This window comes from Pogona vitticeps, chromosome 1 (genome assembly GCF_051106095.1).
Source record: "Pogona vitticeps strain Pit_001003342236 chromosome 1, PviZW2.1, whole genome shotgun sequence".
In the NCBI taxonomy this organism is placed as follows: domain Eukaryota; kingdom Metazoa; phylum Chordata; class Lepidosauria; order Squamata; family Agamidae; genus Pogona; species Pogona vitticeps.
In genome coordinates this window covers 39,023,944-39,047,287 of record NC_135783.1, presented here as the reverse complement: position 1 = coordinate 39,047,287, position 23,344 = coordinate 39,023,944, and the positions used below count along the sequence as shown (strand labels likewise).

Sequence of the window (23,344 nt, the reverse complement as noted above, 5' to 3'; positions counted from 1 at the left end):
ACACACAGCGTCAGAATGAAACAAAACTTTAACTATAGCTCCTCACCGCCTCACAGCTGCACCTCCTCTTCCCACGAGACAGCTGTCTTAAAAAAATGAATCAAAGCACTGGTTTGGAAAAGGAGAGGAAGAGGAATGAGGAATTAGCTCTCTTGATGTGACACACCAACTGTGAACCTCAAGATGTGTCGGCGACAGCATATTTATGCTGTATTAAAAATTCAGGTGTTTTCCCTCCCAGGGTTTCTTTGTCTTTAGCAGCGAGGTAGAGAAATGAAGAGAGAAGAGTGGAGAGAGAAATGCCCATTAAAAGTCAGAGGAAGGCAGAGGAGAGAATAGCAGGGCCGCATTTAAGAAGAAGATTAACTGGATTGTGTGCCTTGATTGTCGAAGTGACTCATGAATAATTCAGGACTCTTGGGCCACTGACAAGGATGCTGAGAGGGTTACTCCCCGAAGTTCATCTTCAGCTCCCAGGGACAGAACCGTGAAAAGCTGACAGAGGCAAGAGACTAGGTTAAAAACAGGATTTCCCCCCTTGCCCTTTATCAGGCCCAAACATTTTAAGTCAGATCTGGCTGATGCTGGTTACACCAATGCAAAGGGTCAACTCTTGGGTCCAAATTCCTTTACTAATTAAAAGGAATATAAAATAGAGAAGGAAAACCTGGAATCTTGCCTCCAAATGGCGTTCCAAATGGCTTTCAAAGTTTTTCTTTGAAAGCCATTTGGAACGCCAGCCTCCTGTGGCGGCTGCGAAGCCTTCGGAACAAAGAAGAGAACAGATGATCTGGCAGGGAGGTTTGATGCCTCTGCACCCAGCCAGTTTGTCCACCAAAATAGAAGCAGCAAGCCTATAATATAAAGGGTCTTTGTAGCACCAGTGCTATGCCTGGTAGCAGCATTCGGCAAAACATGAACTTGTGACTGTTTCACCCCAAATAACTGCAGAATCCCTCCCCTGCAAAGCAGGATTGGCCTGCGTTACAGAGAGGTGGCTGGACGAAGTGAGCGCAGTGAGTGTTTCCCAGTCCTACCCACCTGAGTTTTAGGCCAGAACTAAGGGGTAGAGAGACAGAGTTCCAGTGGTTCATTACCTCCCTTACCAAGTGCCCCATTCCACATTTTCCTAGGCTTTAGTTTATACACAAAAAGATGGGTGCCTGGGAAAGAATAAAGATTCCTTGGGGCAGACCCCATCCCTGCCAGAAGAGTCTCCCCTGCTGAGCTAGACAAGCTAGTCTCAGGGATGGTACTCTGTCCTGTCTGCCTATCACCCTGGGGGACTTCAACATCCATAGCGAGATCACCATACCAGGAGTGGCTCAGGAATGGCTCAGGAATTCATGTCCTTCACGATGACCAAGTGACAGCTGGACCTAATCATATTGAAGGACACACTCTGGTCCTGGTTTTCTGTGTAATCTGGGTGTGGATAATCTCTTTGTACTGCCATTATCATGGACAGATCACCATCTGGGGGAGTGTAGATTTAGAAGAATTTAGAGCGTCAACAGGGGTGGGGGGGAATGATTAAGATTTTAAGATTAAGGTCTACCACAGAATGCTGATGGATCTGAATCATTTCCTGTCAACTTTCCTTTTGGAAGCACTGTCTTGCAGTTGCCCTTCTCCCTCCTAGAGATCAGAACATGTGACATTGGGCTTGAAGGACCAATGGTCAGACTCTGTACAAGGTTGTTGCATCTATGCAATTCCAGCTGCAGTAGGTCACCAAACCTGTAAACTGGTTCAGAGCATTAAAAATATCTATTTCTTGATGCCTGTACTTAAGAGGGAGAGCAGGACTCATTTATTAACAGGAGAAACTTGCAAAGCACTGTGAAATAATACTACGATTTGTTATTAATGCATATAGTTGACTTGTCTCCAGGCATACAGACCTTCATCTGACACAAAAGCCAAGACAAAAGCAAACCTTAAGTAAACAATTTCATTCTCACAGAATTACTTGAGTCATGTTATTAAAGCAATCGAAGATGCATAATAACTCCGAGACAAATGATCGATACAGTGAAGCAATCAGACTTGGGAGTAATTCTGTGGGGGGAAAATGATCAATACCAGCAGACCTAAAATGCACATAGTGCTAAGCCAATAGAAATGCCACAAAACAATAAAAAAAGATGGATAAAGTTTCATACTTCATTCCCATTCTTTCGGTGAAGGGCATCAGGACATATAATTTTATCTCAGCCCCAACAGCCAGTTTTCTTCTTCCAATAATGAGGCAACTCTTTAAAAATAGAGACTTCAAACAGAAATACACATTAGCTTTCTGGTATCTTAGAATCTGGGCTTCACTCAACATGGGTGCATTCTAGCCCCACAGCTGTGAGTCTTTCCTAGAGCATGGGAAAATTAAGGGGGATTGAACTAGAACTACCAAAATCCTGCTAGCTGCTGGCAATATATATATATCTGGAGGATTATAGTCCAAAACATCAGCCACTGTCACTGACACCCACTTCCTTTCCCTCTTCCAAACATCCTTGTCAGTATCTCCAAGTACTGACAATAAGTGTTGCATAGTTTTTGCCGGCTCTGGGTATTATTCTGCATGCTCAGAACAGTACGTACTTGGATGAGCACAGAGTCCTTTTTGATCTTGCATAGCTTTGGAAAAGAAAAAAAATGGATACATGACGGGGATTGATAGGAGACCATCAAACCCTTGCTACGTCCCTGATTACATCACCAGGAAATTCTAATGTGGCTGGATTTGGAATCTGTTCCCATTAAAAAATAAAGTATTTTTATGTCCATTTAACAGTTTTTGAATATATTTCATTTTATCACAGCTGAATCCAAACTGGATAACAGCAGAAGAGAAGAGAGAAGAGAAGAGAAGAGAAGAGGAGAGAAGAGAAGAGAAGAGAAGAGAAGAGAAGAGAAGAGAAGAGAAGAGAAGAGAAGAGAAGAGAAGAGGAGGTAGCTTATATATGACCGAAAAAGACTAAATGTTATTCATATATCTATTTTTAGAATTTAAGGAATTTCATAAATTACTGAAATTTGTGAGTATGCTTATTTTTCCAGACCGCAAGCACATGTAAACAAATTCATCTGTTCCAAAATGTTGCTGTAGCCACAAAGTTGGAAAAACCTATATACCCAAATCCCGGCTTAAACTGAGATGGCCTTTGGCAAATCAGTTTATCTCAGCTAAACCTCAAAGGAAGGTCAAAAGCTCAGTAGTCGAGTATACACTTTGCATGCAACAAAGGCCCAGGATTAATCACTGGCATGTTCTGGTAGGGCTAAGAAAGAATCCTGCCTGAAATCTTGAAGTGACACTATCATTCAGTGCAGGCAAGGCTGAGCAATAATCTGTCTCCATGCAACCTCTTACTTCACAGGGGCTGCAATCACGACCAGTTTTAAAAAAAAACAGAAAGCGTCTGAAGCAACTTTCATAGTTTTACATGATGAAAGCCCTACTGTACTTTAAAACAGTAAGGTAAAGGTAAAGGTTCCCCTTGACATTTAGTCCAGTCGTATCCGACTCTGGGGCATGATGGTCATCCCCGTTTCTAAGCCATAGAGCCAGCGTTTCTCCGAAGACAGTTTCTGTGGTCACGTGGCCAGTGGGACTAGACACAGAATGCCGTTACCTTCCCACCATGGTGGTGCCTATTTATCTACTCCCATTTTAATGCTTTTAAACTGCTAGGTTGGCAGGAGCTGGGACAAGCGACGGGAGTTCACTCCATTGCGTGGATTCGATCTTACAACTGCAGGTCTTCTGATCTTGCAGCACAGAGGCTTCTGCGGTTTAACCCACAGTGCCACCATGTCCCCTTTAACATAGTACCCAATGCACAATATTATATGTTAAAGTGCATTAGGGCTTCTTCTACAGCCAGCTGGGGTGAGAGAACCCTTTCTTTCTCAGGGTGCTTTCGTCTCCAGTGGGCTGTTGAACAGGAGCAGCTGGCAAGTTCGATGGCAGCAGTGGTGCCAGTATCTCTGACAGGCAAGGAGACCTCTACCACTGTTGCTGCCACCAATGTGTTCCTCAGCCACTGCCATCCCCATCCAGCTGCCCTGTGGAGGAGGAAGGGCACCAGAGTCTTTGCCAGCTTGACATATGGCCAAAATGGAGCCCCTGGTGCTTACCCTTGGGACAAGGACAATGTTGTCAGCTGGCTAGTGCTACGAGGCATCCTGGCTAAATTGACACTGTCCAGCTAGCATTCTTCCTGCCAGCAGATCCATTTTGCCACCTTAAAACAAGATGTGAACTTGGATTAGTTCCGCTCCTATTTGCTGACAATCTGCAGCAAAAAGCTTACTGTGGACTATCTGCAAATGCATAGGGTTGTTTGCAGTATTGACCTGAGCTCTTTGGAGGCCAGCTGAGAAAGAAAAGAAATGGTTCCTTCCCATCCAATATATTGAATATTCTCACTGTGATTCTTTACTATCAAATCTTTGGGTACTTGGCAGAGGTATGACTATGAGAGGATCTGGAAAATATAAAGCTTGGAAATAACATGTTAATCTAATACACTTGCAGTAAAAGCACCACTTTTGCGTTTGATAGGAAGACAAGCCAACTGCCAAATGTACAAGATGTCAAGGTAATGTTTTCAACATTTTAACATTACTTTCAAAACAATATTTTCTCCAGACAAGAAGCATTCCTCCTATTTAAACTGAATGTAAGATTTTTTTACATGAACAAATTAAACTCCACTGCACTATTTCAATGCTTTGTGAAAAAAGGGGGAATATTTTCAAAAATATTAAAGGATAGGGGTAATATTTCTGCCACCCATTCATCTCAATATCAACTTCAAAAGCTGAAGTGGAAGAATATATAGCTTGTGACTAGCTGGAAAATGACTAGCTAAAAAATTCAACTCCATAAGAATGCCTCAAAAATGGATAAAATTAGCTTCTTCGAAAATTATGCATTGCTTTGCCAGCAGTAAATGCTTCCATATACGAACTTACCCAGTACGAAAGGATATACCAGTTCCTTACACTGCTTGTCTGAAATATCTTTTAGATCACCTTGGCTAATCCACTTTTGTCCAAGCTATAATCTCTTTTGATCACTGGTCAGTGTAACACTACCTAAATTAGATTTATATTAGCAGTGAAGCATTTCACTGAGAAGAGAGAGTCAGTGATGAGTTACTGACCGTCCTTTTCCTTTTCATTAAACAGGAGGTTCTCTGTTGCTTGACACTGGCATGTACAAAGACAGTCACACTGCACCTCAAAAAGATTCTCATCATGAACTCGACTCTGTAGGTGACTGTGTTGCAGAAATGAAGCCAATTAACTAGAGCCTCATTTTTTGTTTTACTTTTAATATTTTATCCAATGCATACATCTTGCAAAATAATTAGCTCTAGTGGTATCAGTTTTAGCATCGCACAAAGAACCAAGTGAGGATTAGACACTGGAGAGAGACACACACTGTAATTAATGGGAAGTTGGGCAGTGTTTGCTCTTTAACTGAATGATAGATACAGTTACTGGATACTACTGAATACAGATGGAGATGTAATGGAAAGTCACTTAAGATCCATGTGTTACTCTCCACTCAAAGGATTTGCAATGCTACATAAGTTGTTGGCATCAAAGGAAGTGATGAATGAAGATGATCCCTATTTTCCCCCCCTGTTCAAGCTGAATACATGCAATTATATTCCAACAGACATTCATTATGGACACTCAGTACTACACCTAACTCAGGTATGGCTGAGTCATATTATTTTCAGTCCACATCAGTCTTGCATGCATTCATTCATAAATCTGCTCCATTTTGTATGAGACTTTTTGGCTCCTAGGATCTTCAGGAGAAGACCCTGCTCTCAGTCCTATGGCTCACTGAGGTACATTTGGTGGGGATGCAAGAGACAGCTTTCTCCATGGCTGCTCCTAGGTTGTATAGAATGCCCTCCCTCCAGAGGCTAGACTAGGTCCCACTCTCTTGTCCTTCCTGTTGCAGAGTTTTGAATTTCTGGAAAATTTCAATTTTTGCTTACATTCTAGAAGAATAGAGATCCACAGAGGAGAATAGCTTCAAGTTCTCCCAGAATCTATCCTTTTCTCATTAACTGGCACTTAAAATCTCAATAACTCACTCTGAGACATTTGTAGGAGAAAGAATTAAAAATAAAAAATGTTTCTTTACTTAATTTTGTTTGAAATTATAGACTTGTATATGCTGCTTTCTTTACTGCACACGTACTACCTACCAACCAAACAGATCAAAAGCAAACAAACAACTGCCACCAACACAGGAAAGAAAGGGAAAGAAAACATTCAGCGGCGCTCTCTTTGAATTAAGGCTGGAAGTAATTATTGGTTAGTGCTGGAGATACAATTATCCCAGCCCAGAAAAGTATTTCCCAATTATACAAACTACAGATGGCATGGAGGTTGCAAATAAAAGTCCACCTCCAACACTCCAGAGACAGGTAAAGATGTCATTTTAAAACAGGTTTTTAAACTACATATGGACATTTAAACTAGACAGATTAAAGACACACTGATGTTAATGTAAGGAAGCTTCTTAATATAGATTAAGTCAAATATAAAGACCTTTAGAACTTTGTCTAGCAAAATCAGTTGCTTTAGACCTACAATTCTGCAATGAGAACAAATGGCAGTATTTAATCACCTCTTTATTCAAAGCATCAGGGACTGTGAACAAAAATTAGTATAAACAATTATAATGGCATTCTTGTTTCTACTCATGTCCAGCAATTTTTGACGGGAGTGCTGCTGTTTTATCAGAACATTCTTCCCAGAGAGCTGAACCATCACATACTCAAAGTGTGCTAAATTATACAAGTGTTGTCAAAAGAGGTGGTGATGATGACAAATCACTAAACTCATTGGAAGAAGTAATTATGCCCATATTTAGATGCAAACCTCTATGGTGTTTAGTACTTTCCTGATAACATACAGGAAACAGTGAGGTCATTTGGTGTAATCATGGCTAGCTGTTTTCAGCTGTTAAAGTGCATTCAAAAACAGCTAAAAATACTTGAAATCCTTTCTGAATGCTACTTTTGAATGGAAGCAATTGCAACGCTTTGCTGGAAAGATGGTAAGCAATTACTTATGGAAGGGCTGGTGCCTCTGCTATAATACACCTACCTCGGCCATTGTTCAGCAGCCGTGCAGCTGAATTAAATTCAGCCAGCTCAGGAGTACAAGGCAAATCCCCTCTATTAAGATGTGACCACTCTGACAAAAATGTCAAATTTTACAGTCATAGCAACTGTGGAGGAAATTAATCTTTTCCCTTTACTTGGTTCCAAGTTGTCAACTAAATACCAGCCATGAGCATGGAATCTGTCTTGGTACAGTGGTAACCACAATTTTGTGATTCATGCATATGACTTGGTGAAAGTTGCATGCATGAAATAATCTATGATGCGGAACTTACTGCATTCATTTTAATGGTACTGGCTTCAGGATGAATCTTGCCTTCTCTGCACAGCTCTAGTATGGCTTACACTTGATGAAATAACTTTTGTTTCAGTGTGGCAGCCTTTTAAAAATGAATAGAACTAATTCAAACTAATTCTGGCTCCAGGAACTGCTGGAGGATGAGGGTCTGAAGGAGAAGACTGCTCTGCACACAGAAGGGTCACCTGTATATAGCTGACCAATAAAAACAATGTTTGGCAGAAGAAACTAAGCTCTAGTGTCCTCATGACAACACTCATGGGCTCCTTTGACATCCCGCTACCCATGGGCAGCTTTGGTCCTACACACACTCTTTGGATTCTTAAAATCTAGAGAAGGCACAAGCAGTTACTATTTTGAAACCCACAGATCCAAACACCTTCAGGCCAATCTTACTACGGTACTCTGTCATCTTCATAATGTCCTTGAAAGAATTATTCTTGAGTATCTAATGGAAGCAGCAGAACCTTTTCTCCTCACACAACAGTCTGGCTTTATACCTGGGAAGAACTGCACAGCACAAATCCTGTATCTAGTGCAACACATTGAGGATGGTTTTCAAAGTTCATCGTCGTTTAGTCGTGTCTGACTCTTTGTGACCCCATGGACCAGCGCACACCAGGCCCTCCTATCTTCCACTGCTTCCTGTAGTTGTGTCAATTTCATGTTGGTTGCTTCGCAGACACTGTCCAGCCATCTCATCCTCTGTTCTCCCCTTCTCCTCTTGCCATCACACTTTCCTAACATCAAGGTCTTTTCCAAGGAGTCTTCTCTTCTCATGAATGGAGAAAGTACTGGAGCCTCAGCTTCAGGATCTGTTCTTCCAGTGAGCACTCAGGGTTGATTTCATTTAGAATTGATAGGTTTGTTCTCCTTGCAGTCCAGGGGACTCTCAAGAGCCTCCTCCAGCACCACAATTCAAAGGCATCAATCAAAGTTATTTTCAAAGTTATTAAAAACTAATTTGGGCACACAACCACAAGCACTAAGAACTATAGTGTTGGCTTTATGGCAGTCTGGAGGAAAACAAACAAGCACAGTATGGTATATTTCAACCCATGCAAAAGAAGCAGATGCAGCACAATGAAAGCTGTACAATTATTACTGGATGTCTGAAACCAACCCCTATCAATAAGATCAGTTACCCAGCAAGCAGTGCACCCAGTGACATACAGAGAGAGGTGGCAGCTGATAGAGAAAGACTCCATGCATCTAAATCAAATGTGCATCCACTTTTCAACTACCATCCTGCTACTTCCTAATCAAAATCAAGGAAAAGTTTTTTTTTTCCAGAACATCCATGAAACATGAAAGGACAACAGAGAAGGCCAGGAATATAATGTTGAAAGAACAAACTACTCATTTCTTAAAATAAATGAATGTAGGAAATGTCTTAGACCTCAGCCACAGAGAGAACCAGGTTACTTGGGGGGTCATAAAATAGGCTATGAAATCAAGTTAGCAAAGTGAACCCAATAAAATGGGGTTTTCACACCAACACAAAGTGTGGAGAAGAAGAGGGAACTCCACACTGTGTCAATGTACTGTACTTGTTTCCCTTATTGGGCAAAAATTATCTTATTAATTGTCCTGTGGTGCTTCTGATGAGAGCAAAGAAAGAAAGACCTGTTAAGAGAGGACCCTGTGCACTTAGTAACCTCTATTTTGTTAATTTTATGTAAACTCTAGATGGTGTTCAATGAAGAGTACAAAAAAATAAAAATAAAATTGTGGTAGAACTAGTAATAATGATGATAATGTTGAGACTACAAGAACTATTAACAAGATGTGGAATATTCCTATCAAAAGTATGTTGTGATGACTTCAAACTAGTATCTTCTATTCTCTGTCCCATAAACAAGAAAATTTTCAGGAATCAAAGCTTTTTCCACTACCAGTCAATATCATCGCCAGCCAAGGAATAGTTTCCTCTTATAAATGTGTTTATTTGAATCAAATGGGTTTATTTCCAGAGTATGGGGAATCCTACCAAATTCTGTTTAGACAAAGAAGTTGTGAAGACCCTTGATTTCACAGAGAACATTCAAAACAGCTGGGATTACAGATTAAGAGAGGAAGAACAGTGTCAACTGGACATTGTTACCTTTGTCTTGGAGAAAATAGCAACTAATAACAAAAACATGAAAGGAAGAAGCTGAAAATGCTCTGTGCACAGCAGGTCTTGCTATGTATGATGCCCATCATTATTATTAGACTTTCCAAGTATACCATTGTCAAACTGTTTGTTCCAAAATATGTACATAGATTCAATAAGAAGACTTCAGAACTGATTCAGAGGAAAAGTCTAAGATACAGGAAAGTGAGAACAAACAGATGTTAGCCCTGGATTCATCAGAGCAATCGTTCCCAACCTTGAGTCCCCAGATGTTCTTGGACTAAAACTCCTGGAAGCCTTCACCACTAGCTGTGCCAGACAGGATTTCTAGGTAGTTATAATCCAAAAATATCTGAGGATCCAAGGTTGGGAAACACTGGAGAACGGAGGGAACTGTGTTTTTTGAGAAGTATGTGGTACTTATTTGGGATGTCAGTCCTTACTTGCCTCCTCTTCACATGCAAAGACGATGAAAGACAACGCAAGGCAGCCAGCGTGGGGGAAATAGGTTGGTACCTTTTCATCCCTGTAAGAAGCCTGGCCACCACATTTTGTACCATCTGAAGTTTCCGTGTCAGTCTCAAAGGCAGCCCCATGTAGAGTGCATTACAGTAGTCTAATCCTGAGACTACGAGTACATGGACCAAAGTGGTGAGTGCTCCCACATCAAGATAGGGATGCAGCTGGGCAATCCACCAAAGGTGGAAATGTGCAGAATGGTCCACTGACGGCACCTGGGTCTCCATGGTGAGCGCCAGGTCCAGATGTACACCCAAACTGCAAACCTCACTCAGGGACACGGGGGTGGTGGTAACCCAGCAAGATCCCTATACCATCCCTGGCCCCAATCGATACGTGGAGGACCTCTAGACCCGGCGTCACCAGTGCAGAGTGCCTAGCAACCTGAAGGGTGTTTCTGTAGACAATGGCTACTCCCCCACCCTGCCCCTCCAGTCTACCCTGGTATTGGACTGCATAACTGGCAGGGCAAGCAAGAGTCAGGAGAACACCCCCTTCCGTGCCCATCCATGTTTCAGTTATGCATGCCTATATATTAAAATAATAATAACTTTTGAAAATTTGATCCCAAAGCCAACCCCTTTTTAATATTTTTTGTTACACAAATCAAACTCATGGCTGATATAAACTGAAATGAACCCCAGATGATGAAACTTAAGGGAAGGTTATAGTTCTTCATGCATTCTGTAGGAAATCCAAAGCCACAGCTGGTGCTACTAGCCACTTACAATATCCCAAATAGGTTCTGAATAAACTGTAATATTTCATTTCTTATGCATCAGTGGTTTAGGGGTAGGAATTAAACTAGCATGGACACCCCCTCCAAGAAATTACACTCCACTGTGCTACACCTGTCTAAAGACAGGGGGCACCTGCATACCAACTAAGAAGGCACAAATGAGTTCCAGATTAATATGCAGAGTCTTTACTTATATCAGTGGTAGTCATGCATAAGCCAAAATATAACCAGCTCAAGCCCAGAATTGAAAGAAGCATGTGCAGGACTGACAGTTCAAACAGTTCCAAACTGGTGTGTGTGTGTGGGGGGGGGGAATACTTGCACACTTCAAAGCAGAATCACATTATAAAACTGCCACATTTTCACTGTGACTTCCTGTGACTGGCCCTTCCATAAAGAAAGAAACAGCTAAAAGGAAATAAAGAAAGCTCTTTGAGGAGTAAATGGAAACAATTAGATTTGAACGTCACCCCTTGCCAATAAATACGCCACTGTTCCTCTCGTTGTCTCATCTTCTTCCTCCAAATCTAGTTACCTTTCCAGTAACTGCTAGACAAAACCCATTTAGAGAGGAATCAAAATGAACCATTCGGCCTACTGAATGTGAGGCAAGCACAGCACAGTGATATATTTTATCATCAAAGGGGTGTTGGGTTTGTATCTTTTCCTCATGGGTGTTCTTGCCAACATTATCTGTTCTACCTCAGGAGAATGCCACAGCATCATTAGTTTCTTTTAAAATGACCTTTCGGAGAATATATCCCCTTTTTTCTTTTCTTTCCTTTCCTTTCCTTTTTATTGTCTGTAGATCTTGCTCACAAAAGGCATATATGCCCTTATTGTGACTCGACCTTGCATCTCCACCCGTGTTTCTTATGCCAGACACTAGAAACTTAAATAAATACAGAGGATGAAAACAAGGCAATCTGGGAAATCAATAAAAGTTGTGAAGTCTGTATGAAGCAAAGGCTCATTGTGTTTAAATCTAATTGCTTTCACTTATCTTCAAAGCAGGCAATGTTATGTGAGTCTGTTTTCACGGTCATGAAGTAATTGTGCCAGAAACTGCATATAAAGAAATTGAGAGGTATAGATGGAAGTAGGACCACATTTATCTAAATAAACAACAGTTCTGCAGAAATGAGTGACTGTGTAGGACATTGTTGTTATGCACTATCCAGTCACTTCTGTCTTAGGCCGCCCCCATAAATTAGTGACTTTATGGGATGTTAACCCTTAAAATTTGATTCCCACTGTAGTGTAGTGGATAGAGTGACAGACTAGGTCTCTGGAGAAGAAGCTTCACATTCCCACTCAACCACAGAAACTCACTGGTGGAATGGAACTGGTAAAACCACTCCTTACCTTTGAAGCCCTAGTAGGTTCACTACAAATTGGTCCCAACCTGATGGCACTGAATACACCCGCAGCCTATTATGCTAGCTGCATGTATACCCCCAAAGGAAAGAGTGTTCTAGAAGGCCACAAATTTTTCCCTGAGTCTCGTAGTCAATCCTTCCAACTGCTTCTTCTGGAAATCTTTGTTTCAGTGCAGAGCCCGAAGGATATTAAAGGCCGGAATTGGTTGGTGAGCTTTCAGAACTTGCTGACCACTATCTTAAAAAGCCCAGTACACAACTAACCTTCATGTTATTCAAGTGAGCCTGCTTCCGGCAGGGGAGAGATTGTTATTCATACACTCCTTCCCTAATCCGTACCTTCCCAAGTGAAAAGAGAGTCGTTCTTAAGCCACACACCTAAGCCACACATCTACTCACACCAACTTCGCAATTCAGGCCAGCCCCAAAGATGATTTACATTCCCTAGATATTTCACATCCCTGAACATCAAGGCTTGGGAACTTACATTCACCCATAAAAATATCTCTGCATGCTCACTTATTATCATCCCTATCTGGTAAATTTTCCACAGACACCCAAGGTCACCAAATTAACCTCATTTACATCTAGTACACACACACACACACACTACTTGTGCTTCTCTTTAACCCAGTACAGAGTGCAAAGTGGGTAATACAAACTTCAGCATCAGTATGTAGAGAGGCAAAAAATATTCCTATTCAGACCGTGAGTGATTAACAATGAAGGAAAGAAAGGGAAGAAGAACTGGGTGTTGGAAAATTGGCAGACTTCCTTTAATTTTCATTATCTGGAGTTTATTCCAATCTGTACTAAAAACAGATTATTCTAAAAACTGTGGTCTGAGCAGTAATATATTTTGTCTAGAATGTCAAGCATCAAGTGGAACCAGCAGACTTAACCATTCTGGCAGGCCAGGAACACTTGCTACAATTTACTTCTCTTTTATATCACATTTTATATTGGCTTCCATCACAGTCTCCTCACTGGTTTGGACATCCTATATAAATAATCCTAGCCAAGACTGGCTCAGATCTTGGGCATTGTGTTTGTCAAGCTGCTGCATTACATAGCCTGAGGAGGGTGTGTGTATCTCATCCCCAAATGGTGAAGTGACCATCAGCCTTTTTCTGTTTTGGACCACAAGCCACTGGTGGTTCCCTGTTCAGAACTAACCTTGCACTTCTTCCTTGGTCCTCAATAGCTGCCACCATCTTTCTCTTCCTTGTTTTACCACATAACTCTTAGATGCTGGCTTTTACATTTGTCTCCACTCAAAGAACATCCAAACATAGTAAGGTAGCACATACTGACGACAGAACTGCTTTTTATTTTACTCTATTTCTTTTCTTTTGTCTTCTGTTCCAGTAATGGGTGGTGGCAACTCTCCAAGTTCTCAAGCAGGGGGTCCTTCCCATCACCTACTACTTTGTGTTTTCGTTGGAGGCTCTTAAAATTGACTTTGGGACCTTTCCTGTGCAATGTGCATACTTTTATAAAACTACGATGCAAACCCCAAGTAGCTTGTCCACTGAAACTGTTTCATGTTATGGACTCACTGGCAAGCTCCACTACCAGCTTTTCAGACTTAATATTTAAGTTCAAATCCCAGTTCAACTTACTGTGCCTCACCCTCACATTTTACATATAAAACTGGTCTTACTGCAACTTGCTACTCTCACAGACGACATGTACGGAAGCTTTTTTCAAAGAGAGAAGATTTGTTCATAGAGGCATAATATGGATGTGATGAATTCCAGGTTCAAATTCTGAACAAGACACTGAGACCCTTAGTGTAAAGTAAAGGATGGGATGGAAAGGGAAGAAGAGAGCAAGCTTGGCTTCCAAGCTGCAGCACTGAGTAGACCTCCAGCCAGTATCCACCCAATACTGGCCAAGAAACCTGTGACATCAGCAACATGGCTTCACCCATTTGCCCAGCACGGGGTAGGAAGGATGGAAATCCAGTGTAGCACCTTAAACCAGCTCCCTGCCTACTAGATCTACTAGATCAGGAATACATCTCTGTCTGAAATCTGGAAAAACCAATGGAAGCGACAATATGTTACCAAGCTAGATGAATCACTCAGTTTGATTCAGTGACATATGTTCATGCTGTAAATTGCACCGAACATAGGAAGCACAAGCTGAACTATAAAAAGCTGTAAATAGTAATGTTAAAATCTTGGACAGCATGGCTTGAAATATTCAGATTTCCTTTTTCTATTTAGCTTATTCATCTTCTCTTTTCATCTCCTTTGCACCCTTCCCTCATTTATAACAGCTGCCAAGCCAAGACCAGCATGTCACCACCAGAAATTAGCAAGAGTGGCAGCAACTGTATATCTATAAAATCAATGGACCATTTGGAAGGTGGAGGTCAGCAGGGCTAGCATATGGAGCAACAAAGCCGTGGAATGCTGGCATGTCTGAACTCATTGGGAGGTGTCTGCTGCAGATGGCAGAAGCCCAAAAGCAATCTCAAAGATTTTTATTTATTTATTTATTTATAGCTGCGGGCAATTCATCCCATTCACTGTTACGCTTCCAACCTGCCAAGCTGGAGTATATGACTTTATTCCAGACATCTTTCAAATACAGAACACATGGGGTGTACAGTGGTGATTTACTGTGCAATTTTGGCACCAAATTATTGTTGCTTTTCCTTGTGTATATTTATTACTGCAGAATTCAAAAGACAGTTCAAATGCAATCTTTTCTACATCTGTAAGCGACAACAAAGCTATGAACAAGCAAGAAGCAGCCTTGTATGCAACTGTCCTTGAAAGAACCAGTTCTGGACAGTTCCATACAAGACTAGGCCAAAGTATGTGGCCCAATATTTTGGGGTTTTTCACAGGGCCATACAGGATGTCCCTTTGGAATTCAACTCAGTTGAAGGTCAAATTAAAGGATTTGAAGAATATGAGAAGTTTCCTTTGAGACTACTTCTTTATCTTTCTTTTATCACATTCCAGCAGCATTCCTGAGGAAGAAATGCCCATGTGACCAGGAATCATTTTCAGGAATATTTAGGGGTGTGTGGGTGGGGAGAATGCTCCTGTGGATATGGCTATGATGTAACACTGTTTCCAAGAAAGCCACAAGCCTGATATAGTCAGATACTTTAACAAATGGTTCGGCTTCTTAGACTGGACAGAATGTCTTGTACTTTCAGGAAAAAGCAGAAAAAGTGTTTGTGACAAGAGGTCAGGGTGGAGCAAAATAAAGGTGAGGTGAGAGCAAAATTGGTTGTTGTAGAATATACAAATCCTATTTGTATCAACTGATTCAGTGTCAGGGGTACCTAACTCCTTACACAATAAACTGAATGTGAGGACTAAATTACTAGTTCTTCAGGTAGTCTTGGCATGATGAGAAATCTTGGCAAAAAAATTTCAAGGACCACAAAATGTCTTGTTTCTAATGCAAGGTGATAACAAAGAGTGCTATCCCCCACCCCCATGATCTCCACAATTTGTGAAGTACCAGCATAAACCCAGTGTCACATACACATGTCAAGCACAAAACTGGCTGGTTCTGCAGGAAGATACAAGCAACCCATCTGATGCTTCTAACCCTTAAATCCTTGCAATAGCAGACATTGCAGGGTGGGTTTTTTTTTCAATGATTTGATTGCAAAATATGGACAAAAATGTCCTCACCAATGTTAGAACTCTTGCGGAGAGGACTAGAAAATATCTCACCCTCTACCAGGAAAATAATAATAATTTTTGCACCTCATTCTTCCATGTAAGACTAAGAAAGGCAAGAATTTGCACAGACAGACAGATACCTGTACCAGTCAAAATCATTCTATTCCTCTTGATTCTGTTGTAACAATAGCATCTTCTCCAGACTACAGGTTAGACATCAGGACAATCAATAGTGGTGGTAAAGTAATTTCTTCTACAATGATACTGATTCAAAAGCTTTGCTGCATTCTATAAAGCATAAGCAGATTTTCTTCTCAAATATGATTTATAGTGCTTCTTTATTTCCTGAATTCACCTTGAATATCTGGTATGTCCCACTCCGTACATCGTGAAGGTCTTGAGCACCACTTTGCATGCAAAGGACATTAATACAATGGCCCTCTAATTTCCACAACCTTTCATGTCCTCCTTTCTTTGGATTCCTTTCTTTGGATGACCCTGCTCAAAGTCTATACCCATAAGGGAGTCTAGCCTCCTAACAATATTGCTCTCACCTTCCCTGATGCACTCAAATGCCAAACCCATTTTAAGGTCTGCATTCAAGGAGGGACCACAAGACTTCCTGCAGCAGAAATAGGCCTTTTTTTGTTTTGTTTTTGCTTTTTTGGCAAACAAAATGCAAACGAAACTTTTCAATTTTAAATCGGTGGGGCCCTGGGCTTACCTAGAGAGGGCAGAAAAATATTCCTGGGGCTGCATGATGTCCTATCCCTGCTCTAAACATTCTCACAACTGCTGGATTGTCACTCACATAGGGAAGGGGGACAGGAGTACACAGAGATACAGAAGGATGTGCGCAAAACTGCAGTCCAACAGTAGTTCATGCCTAAGGAAATGGACAGGATATGTGATTACGGTACTGATGTGGGATGGTAGAAAAATGCAAACATGTACCTGCACCCCCCAATAATTCCTTGACTGTGCTTCTGTGTGAGGGACACTCTCCCCACTACTTCAGAGGCAAGCACCCTCCCAGGTCATGCTTCTTGTACCATGTTTCTATTCTCTTTGTTTCGCAGTACCTGAATGTAAAGCTGGCAAGATGTTAAAATACTGGTTAGACTAACATCAAAACAAAATCTAAAATCAAATTGTGCTCCCAGCTCCCAACTAATAATGAATTCAGAGTCCTCAGTCTGAAAGAGGTATGATTTACTATTGATTGCTTCAAAACGAGCTGCAGAAGAATACGTAATTTGATCTAAGTTTCTAAATTATTCCTCCCTGATCTACTTCCCTCCCAGTCCTACCCTCTCAAAACCCTTCTCTGTAATGCCTGCCAGGACTCAGCAAGAGTACAAGATCAGCTGAAGGATGAAGCAAACCAAAAGGAGAAAGAGACAGGGCTAGATTTAAACAAAAGAAAGAGAACAGCCTTTTTCACCTAAAAACTAACAGTCTGGATTCCATCTCAGGACAATGTGTCCTATCTTCCATCACACAAGCCTGTGCTGACAGATAATCCAGTCCCTGAGTGATTTTTCCAGCCAGAAAAGACAGGTGAGGATGAAATGCAGCCAGCCTATTATGTGGAGGAACTGTAGCCTGAAAGACCTAGTTCCTAAGCCAAACATCAGCAACTGTAAGTGAGCAGGAACTGTGTTCCAAAATGAAAGAACAATCCAACCTCCTTGAGGGGGAAAAACTATGTGGAAAGCAGCTGGAAGACAAATCCTACAGTAGATCATTGCAGAGTCAAGGCACCAGGTATTTTTGGATGAACAGTGATAGTGATGTCATCTGTCACCCATACCCTTTGGCCTTCTTCTCTCCTCTGCCTATACCTGGAAACCTCTTAGTAGCTTGGAAGGAAATGGATCTTTCAAGCAACAGTAGATGTTTGTGCGGACTATTCTCATTCTAATGCAGAATCTGTGTGGGTCTCTCTCTCTCTCTCTCTCTCTCTCTCTCTCTCTCTCTCTCTCTCTCTCTCTCTCTCTCTCTCTGTGTGTGTGTGTGTGTATGTATGAGAGAGAGAAAAAAACATATACACAGAGATGGATGAATGCAGCTGGATTGCATTTTGGGACTCATCCTGGGGAAAGGGCTTTGAGGGCTGTCACAATGAACAGCTGCATTTCTATCACTGCAGGATTTCCTGCCCTCCAAAAAGAAAAAGGGAAAGAAAGAAAGGGAAAGGAAAAGAAAAAAAGAAAAGAAAACCCAGAAAAAACAATTTACAATTTCCCACTCTGGTTCTCCTTTCAACTATTTTTTTATTGTTTTCTTATATGTTGTTCTGTCGTCATTTATTATCAGTATATTGTCAGTATATTTCATTTTGCAGCATTTTCTGGGACCCGTACTTAATCTGACAATATGTGTTTTTTTCTGTTTGGTTGCTAGTCTATCTAATAATAATTTATTTATATATTTCTATTATTTATAAAGCAATGTCTACCATAAAAGGTAACAAGAAAGTTTGCAAGGCAGAAACATATAAACAATGCAATAAAAGCAACAATAAACCCACGTGGCTAAGGGTCGTAGGAGCACGTGGCCATCAGAATAAAAAGACTCCTAAACAGCTGGCTGGATAGTTCAGTGGTTTAGGTATCTGTCTGTGGAGCCAGAGGTTGGGAGCTTAACTCCCCAGTCAGCCAGTCTGGCCTTGGGCAAGCTGCACAGTCTTGGAGCACCTCCAGAAGAAGGGAATGGTAAGCCCCTTCTGAGTATCCACTACTGGAAAAACCCTGAAAAGTGTCAACATTGATTTGACAGCACATGAATATTAATTTTATTAAATATTTTAACATAAGTTTATGAATGAAATGAAAAAGTGGCTGCTGGCATTGCAAAAAAAAAAAAAAAAGGAATAAATACTTGCCCACAAACTGCCACTGAAGCCAAAACCACTAGGTACACCAAAGCATCCACAAAAGTTCTCAAAATAATTTGCATTACTCCTGTCTTCACTGTAGTGCTGCAGTTTAACCACTGTGCCATGAGACTTCTATTTATTAGATGTCTGATTTGTTCTTCTGAAATAGATATACATATTAGGGACGTGGTGGCGCTGCGGGTTAAACCGCAGAAGCCTGTGCTGCAGGGTCAGAAGACCAAGCAGTCGTAAGATCGAATCCACGTGACGGAGTGAGCGCCCGTCGCTTGTCCCAGCTCCCGCCAACCTAGCGGTTCGAAAGCATGCAAATGCAAGTAGATAAATAGGGACCACCTCGGTGGGAAGGTAACAGCGTTCCGTGTCTAAGTCGCACTGGCCATGTGATCATGGAAGATTGTCTTCGGACAAAAATGCTGGCTCTATGGCTTGGAAACGGAGATGAGCACCGCCCCCTAGAGTCGGACACGACTGGACAAAAATTGTCAAGGGGAACCTTTACCTTTAACCTTTTTATTAGGTGAATGAGCAACCGAAAAACCTTTAGAAAGAGAGAGAGATAATGTTCTAAGAGTCAATATCCCTATTTTCTATATCAGTAACTCTGATAAAATAGAAACACTTCCCACTCTACCGTCGTCGCCGTCCCTTAGTCGTGTCCAACTCTTCATGACCCCATGGACCAGAGCATGCCAGGCCCTCCTATCTTCCACTGCTTCCCGTAGTTGTGTCAAATTCATCTTGGTTGCTTCGCAGACACTGTCCAGCCATCTCATCCTCTGTTGTCCCCTTCTCCTCTTGCCATCACACTTTCCTAACATCAAGGTCTTCTCTTCTCATGAGATGGCCAAAGTACTGGAGCCTCAGCTTCAGGATCTGTCCTTCCAGTGAGCACTCAGGCTTGATTTCCTTTAGAATTGATAGGTTTGTTCTCCTTGCAGTCCAGTCCCACTCTACCAAGATCCACCAAACCCCCAGTGCTGTCATGCAGACTGCAGTCATTCTGTGCATACTCTCAGTGGTCTTCTCTGTGGAAGGTCCACTGGCATATGCATTGTGGATTGTTGACTGCTACCGTCTGAGTAACAAATATTTATTAAAGAAATCCCATCCATTACTCTCTGTCTTTTTAAGCTCAAATCTCATTGCATTCCATTTGCCAGACTGACAGCTGAGTTGCAGTGAGCTGCCATGTTCGGCAAGTTGCCCAAAGCAGACTCAAGATCTTGCATTAACAGTTCTTGCAAGGTAGTAATTAATTTAGAGCCCCATCAGTTTAAATTACCACAGTCCCACTACATTTATCCACATTTAATTTAATCTGCCATTGTGATGATCACTCTTTCCAGCTCTATGAAATCCTTTTCATTTTCACAGACTGATGTAGAAAGTGTTGAATCATTCTGTATCTTCTGCGGATTCTCCCTTGGCTGACCATTTTCCCTTCTAGTGTGTTAATGAATATGTTAAAACTCTGTGGTACAGCTCAAAGAGCATAAGTATGACTTGCCTGTTACCGTCTTTATGTTTTGTTAAAAAAACGAATACTTGTGCAGGTTTATAAGCCATCACCTAGTTCTTAACCCATGGATTGCTCATGTTTTGAGGCACAAATGGGTTTGCTTCTCTTAAACGCTGCAGCTGAAGTTTTATTCTGAAAGGAATGGCAAATGCCAAAGTACTGTGTGGATGGATGGGTGGGTGCGTGGGCAAACACATGCATACAAGGAAGCATAAGTGCCTTGAACTGAGCAGAATGGAAACCCCTTAAGCCCTTCAAGCTTCTCTCCTACCTTGTGGTTGCATTTTTCCTCTCCAAATCCAATCATTCAGCTGCTTTTCTCTCCTCCCATCCCTCCTCGACTTCACTGCTGCTTCTCTCTCCTTAAAGACTCAGATGCTCTTTCTCTTCCCTTATCTGTGCTTTCTTTTCCCTCAGTCCTCCACTCAGGTGGTCTTTCAGTCAATGCTCTCTTTCCTCTCTTTCCTCTCCCCTTCTTCTACTCCTTTCCCATGCGTTATTACCTTTAATTTCCTAAGCAATGTAGGAGCAAGATATTTCAAGGACTATCTCCTTTTACCTTTGGATATCTCCTCGATCATCTAGCAAAGTGTGCTGTTTATATACTACCCTATAATGCTTAAAGCAGTGGTCCCCAACCTTGGGCTTCCAGATGTTCTTGGACCAACTCCCAGAAAACCTGGCCAGCAGAGGTGGTGGCAAAGGCTTCTGGGAGTTGTAGTTCAATAACATCTGGAGGCCCAACGTTGAGGACCACTGGCTTAAAGCACTCTCTGGGCGTTTTACAATTTAGTTATGCAGGCAACACATTCCCCCCACCCCCGCCAGCAAGCTGGGTACTAATTTTACCAACCTCAGAAGGATGGAAGGCTGAGCCAACCTTGAAATAGCTACCTGAACCTGGTGGGATCACATTCAGGTTGTAAGCAGAGTCTTAACTGCAGTTTAACCACTGTGCCAGGAGGTTCATCTAGGGCAGAGGTCTTGCATTGCTTACCACTATCCAAAGTCTGGCTGTTAGGAAGGTGTGCCAGATCTCTCTATGTTACCATGCTTAAGCTATGAAACTATTTTCCTTTGGACTTATGTCTTATAGTGGGACCAATAGAAAGGCCTTCCCCAAAGATGTTAAAACCTAGGGTAGCTGACACGGGAAGATTCAGTCCCTCAGAAAGAAACATTGTATTAATTCTTCTGGGCTTTCTACTTTATTATGTGTTGTCTTATCTATTTCAGCAATTTATTTTCAGGATTTTTAAAAAGGTATTATTCATGTCATATTATATGCCTCTAAATTGAGGCAGAAAGGAGAGATATTAAAGAAAATTAGACATAATAATATATATATAATCTGCATACAGTTCTGATGTCCTACCTTATTAGTGTTGACTTTATTTGCTTTATGTTGTATTGGTCTTATTAAGTGGTCTACTCTTGCTTCTATTTTAATTTTATTTCTGGAAGCAAAAACCAATCATTTAGTTTTACAGAGAATCTTGTTTCAAAAGTGGGAAGAAAGCAGTCCAAACAAGAAGTTCAAAGTGGAATGTACCTTTACTTAAACAACTAGGCTGGGAAAAAACAAGAGGGTAATCGGGGTGTGAGCGGCCCCCACCACTCCCTCCATGACTAGGCAGTAAGTTGTGATGGAACTGGAACTTTATTGGAAACAAAGAAAGGTGGAAAGATGATGCATAAACACAAGTTCTTGCAGAATCAGCTCCTGCAGGGTGCTGGGACTCCTTACAGCAGCGTTCACCAACCCCCAGCCCGCGCCCCCGTGCTGGTCCGTGGCGTGGGCCAGACCAGGCCGCCAAGAGAGACCTCCCGCCGCCCCCCACATGCACTCACCCCTGTGCCACCCGTTTGCACCTGCACACACACTCCCGCATGCCAGCACGATGCCATTTGCGCATGTGCATGGGGGCGCTTGCATGCATGTGCAAATGGCAGCGTGCCACCTGTGTGGGGGAGTGCGTGCCTGTGCAAGAGCTTGTGAAGCACTTGTTCGTGTGTGCATGCAAGCGCGGTGGGTGCCCCGCCTTCCCCAGCGGTCCGCAGACCAGAAAAGGTTGGGGAACACTGCCTTACAGCACCAAGCCCTTCTTGGCAATAGCAGAATCTAGTCCAGGGCTGCCCTCTGGAGGTTGGCTGCACCTCCTGTCCATATGCCTCTCTGGCTCACAGAGGGAAGAAACAGATATGAATGTCTCTTCAGGCTCAGGCCCCTTCAGACTCTCAGTTCCAATGTTGGCCGGGCTCCTTCCTCGAGCCTCTGACCTTAGTCCTGGGGACGGAATAGTGCCCTAGCCAGCCGGGAGTTACTTCACTCTTGGTCAGCTAAGCAGAAATGTCCACAGAGAGAAAACTCCTCAATTAGGGCAGGCAGGAGCCCTTCCTGGCTTCCCTCGCATCCAGCAAATCAGCTTGAGGAAGCAACTCAGGAAGGATGGGAGCCAAGGCCATGTTCTCTCCTTCCCAGCCCCTTTTTGTAGCCTCTCAGGGTCTGGACACCACGTTATTAGCCTTCCCGGGTTGGCAAGATCTTCAGGTTCCCTCCCAGCAACTTTCCTGGTAACAAGGCTTCATTCTCGTCAATGAGGAATTCCAGGGCGTCCTGCCAAGTGTCAGTGTGTTCTTCCTCCCTGAGCTCTCATCTCCCCCTCCTATTTCTACCCTGGCCAGAGCACCTTCCCCCTGTGAGGGGTGTGCCTGGCCCCTCCTCTTCTCTATGGGTCCAGTTGTTTGTAATGGGGAGGGCATTTCTCCTGTCAAGACTAACCACTCTGCCAACCAGCTGCAGCTGGCTCACACAGGGAGAAACAGACAGGGCTTCAATCCCAACACCATGTTAGATCCAGACAATTTTCTAATGCCTATCCAAGAGGAGACTGTGCTGCATATGGCACCTGCGGTCTGACTGTTTGTGGATGGGTCATGTGGTAAAAAGATTGATTCTCCTTTCACTGTTTAAAAATGCTGTGTTCAGCCAGAAGACAAGGAGAAACAGAGATGGGGCAAGACTGATCAATGCCATTAGAGCCCAAGCTCACAAG

General features: G+C 42.3%; 1 protein-coding gene across 3 annotated transcripts in view; it reads right to left on the bottom strand.

The window, feature by feature from the left end:
* GALNT14 (polypeptide N-acetylgalactosaminyltransferase 14) overlaps nt 1-23,344 on the bottom strand; it is a 319,424-nt gene that overhangs the window by 143,558 nt on the left and 152,522 nt on the right. Inside the window, exon 1 of one of the 3 annotated variants that reach the window (XM_072991128.2) lies at nt 2,166-22,051. The exons of the other annotated variants lie outside the window; for them this stretch is intronic. Coding sequence (XP_072847229.2) covers nt 2,166-2,332 — 167 coding nt within the window. The 5' untranslated portion in view covers nt 2,333-22,051. Of the gene's footprint in view, nt 1-2,165; nt 22,052-23,344 lie in introns of those variants that run through there. 3 annotated transcript variants of the gene reach the window in all.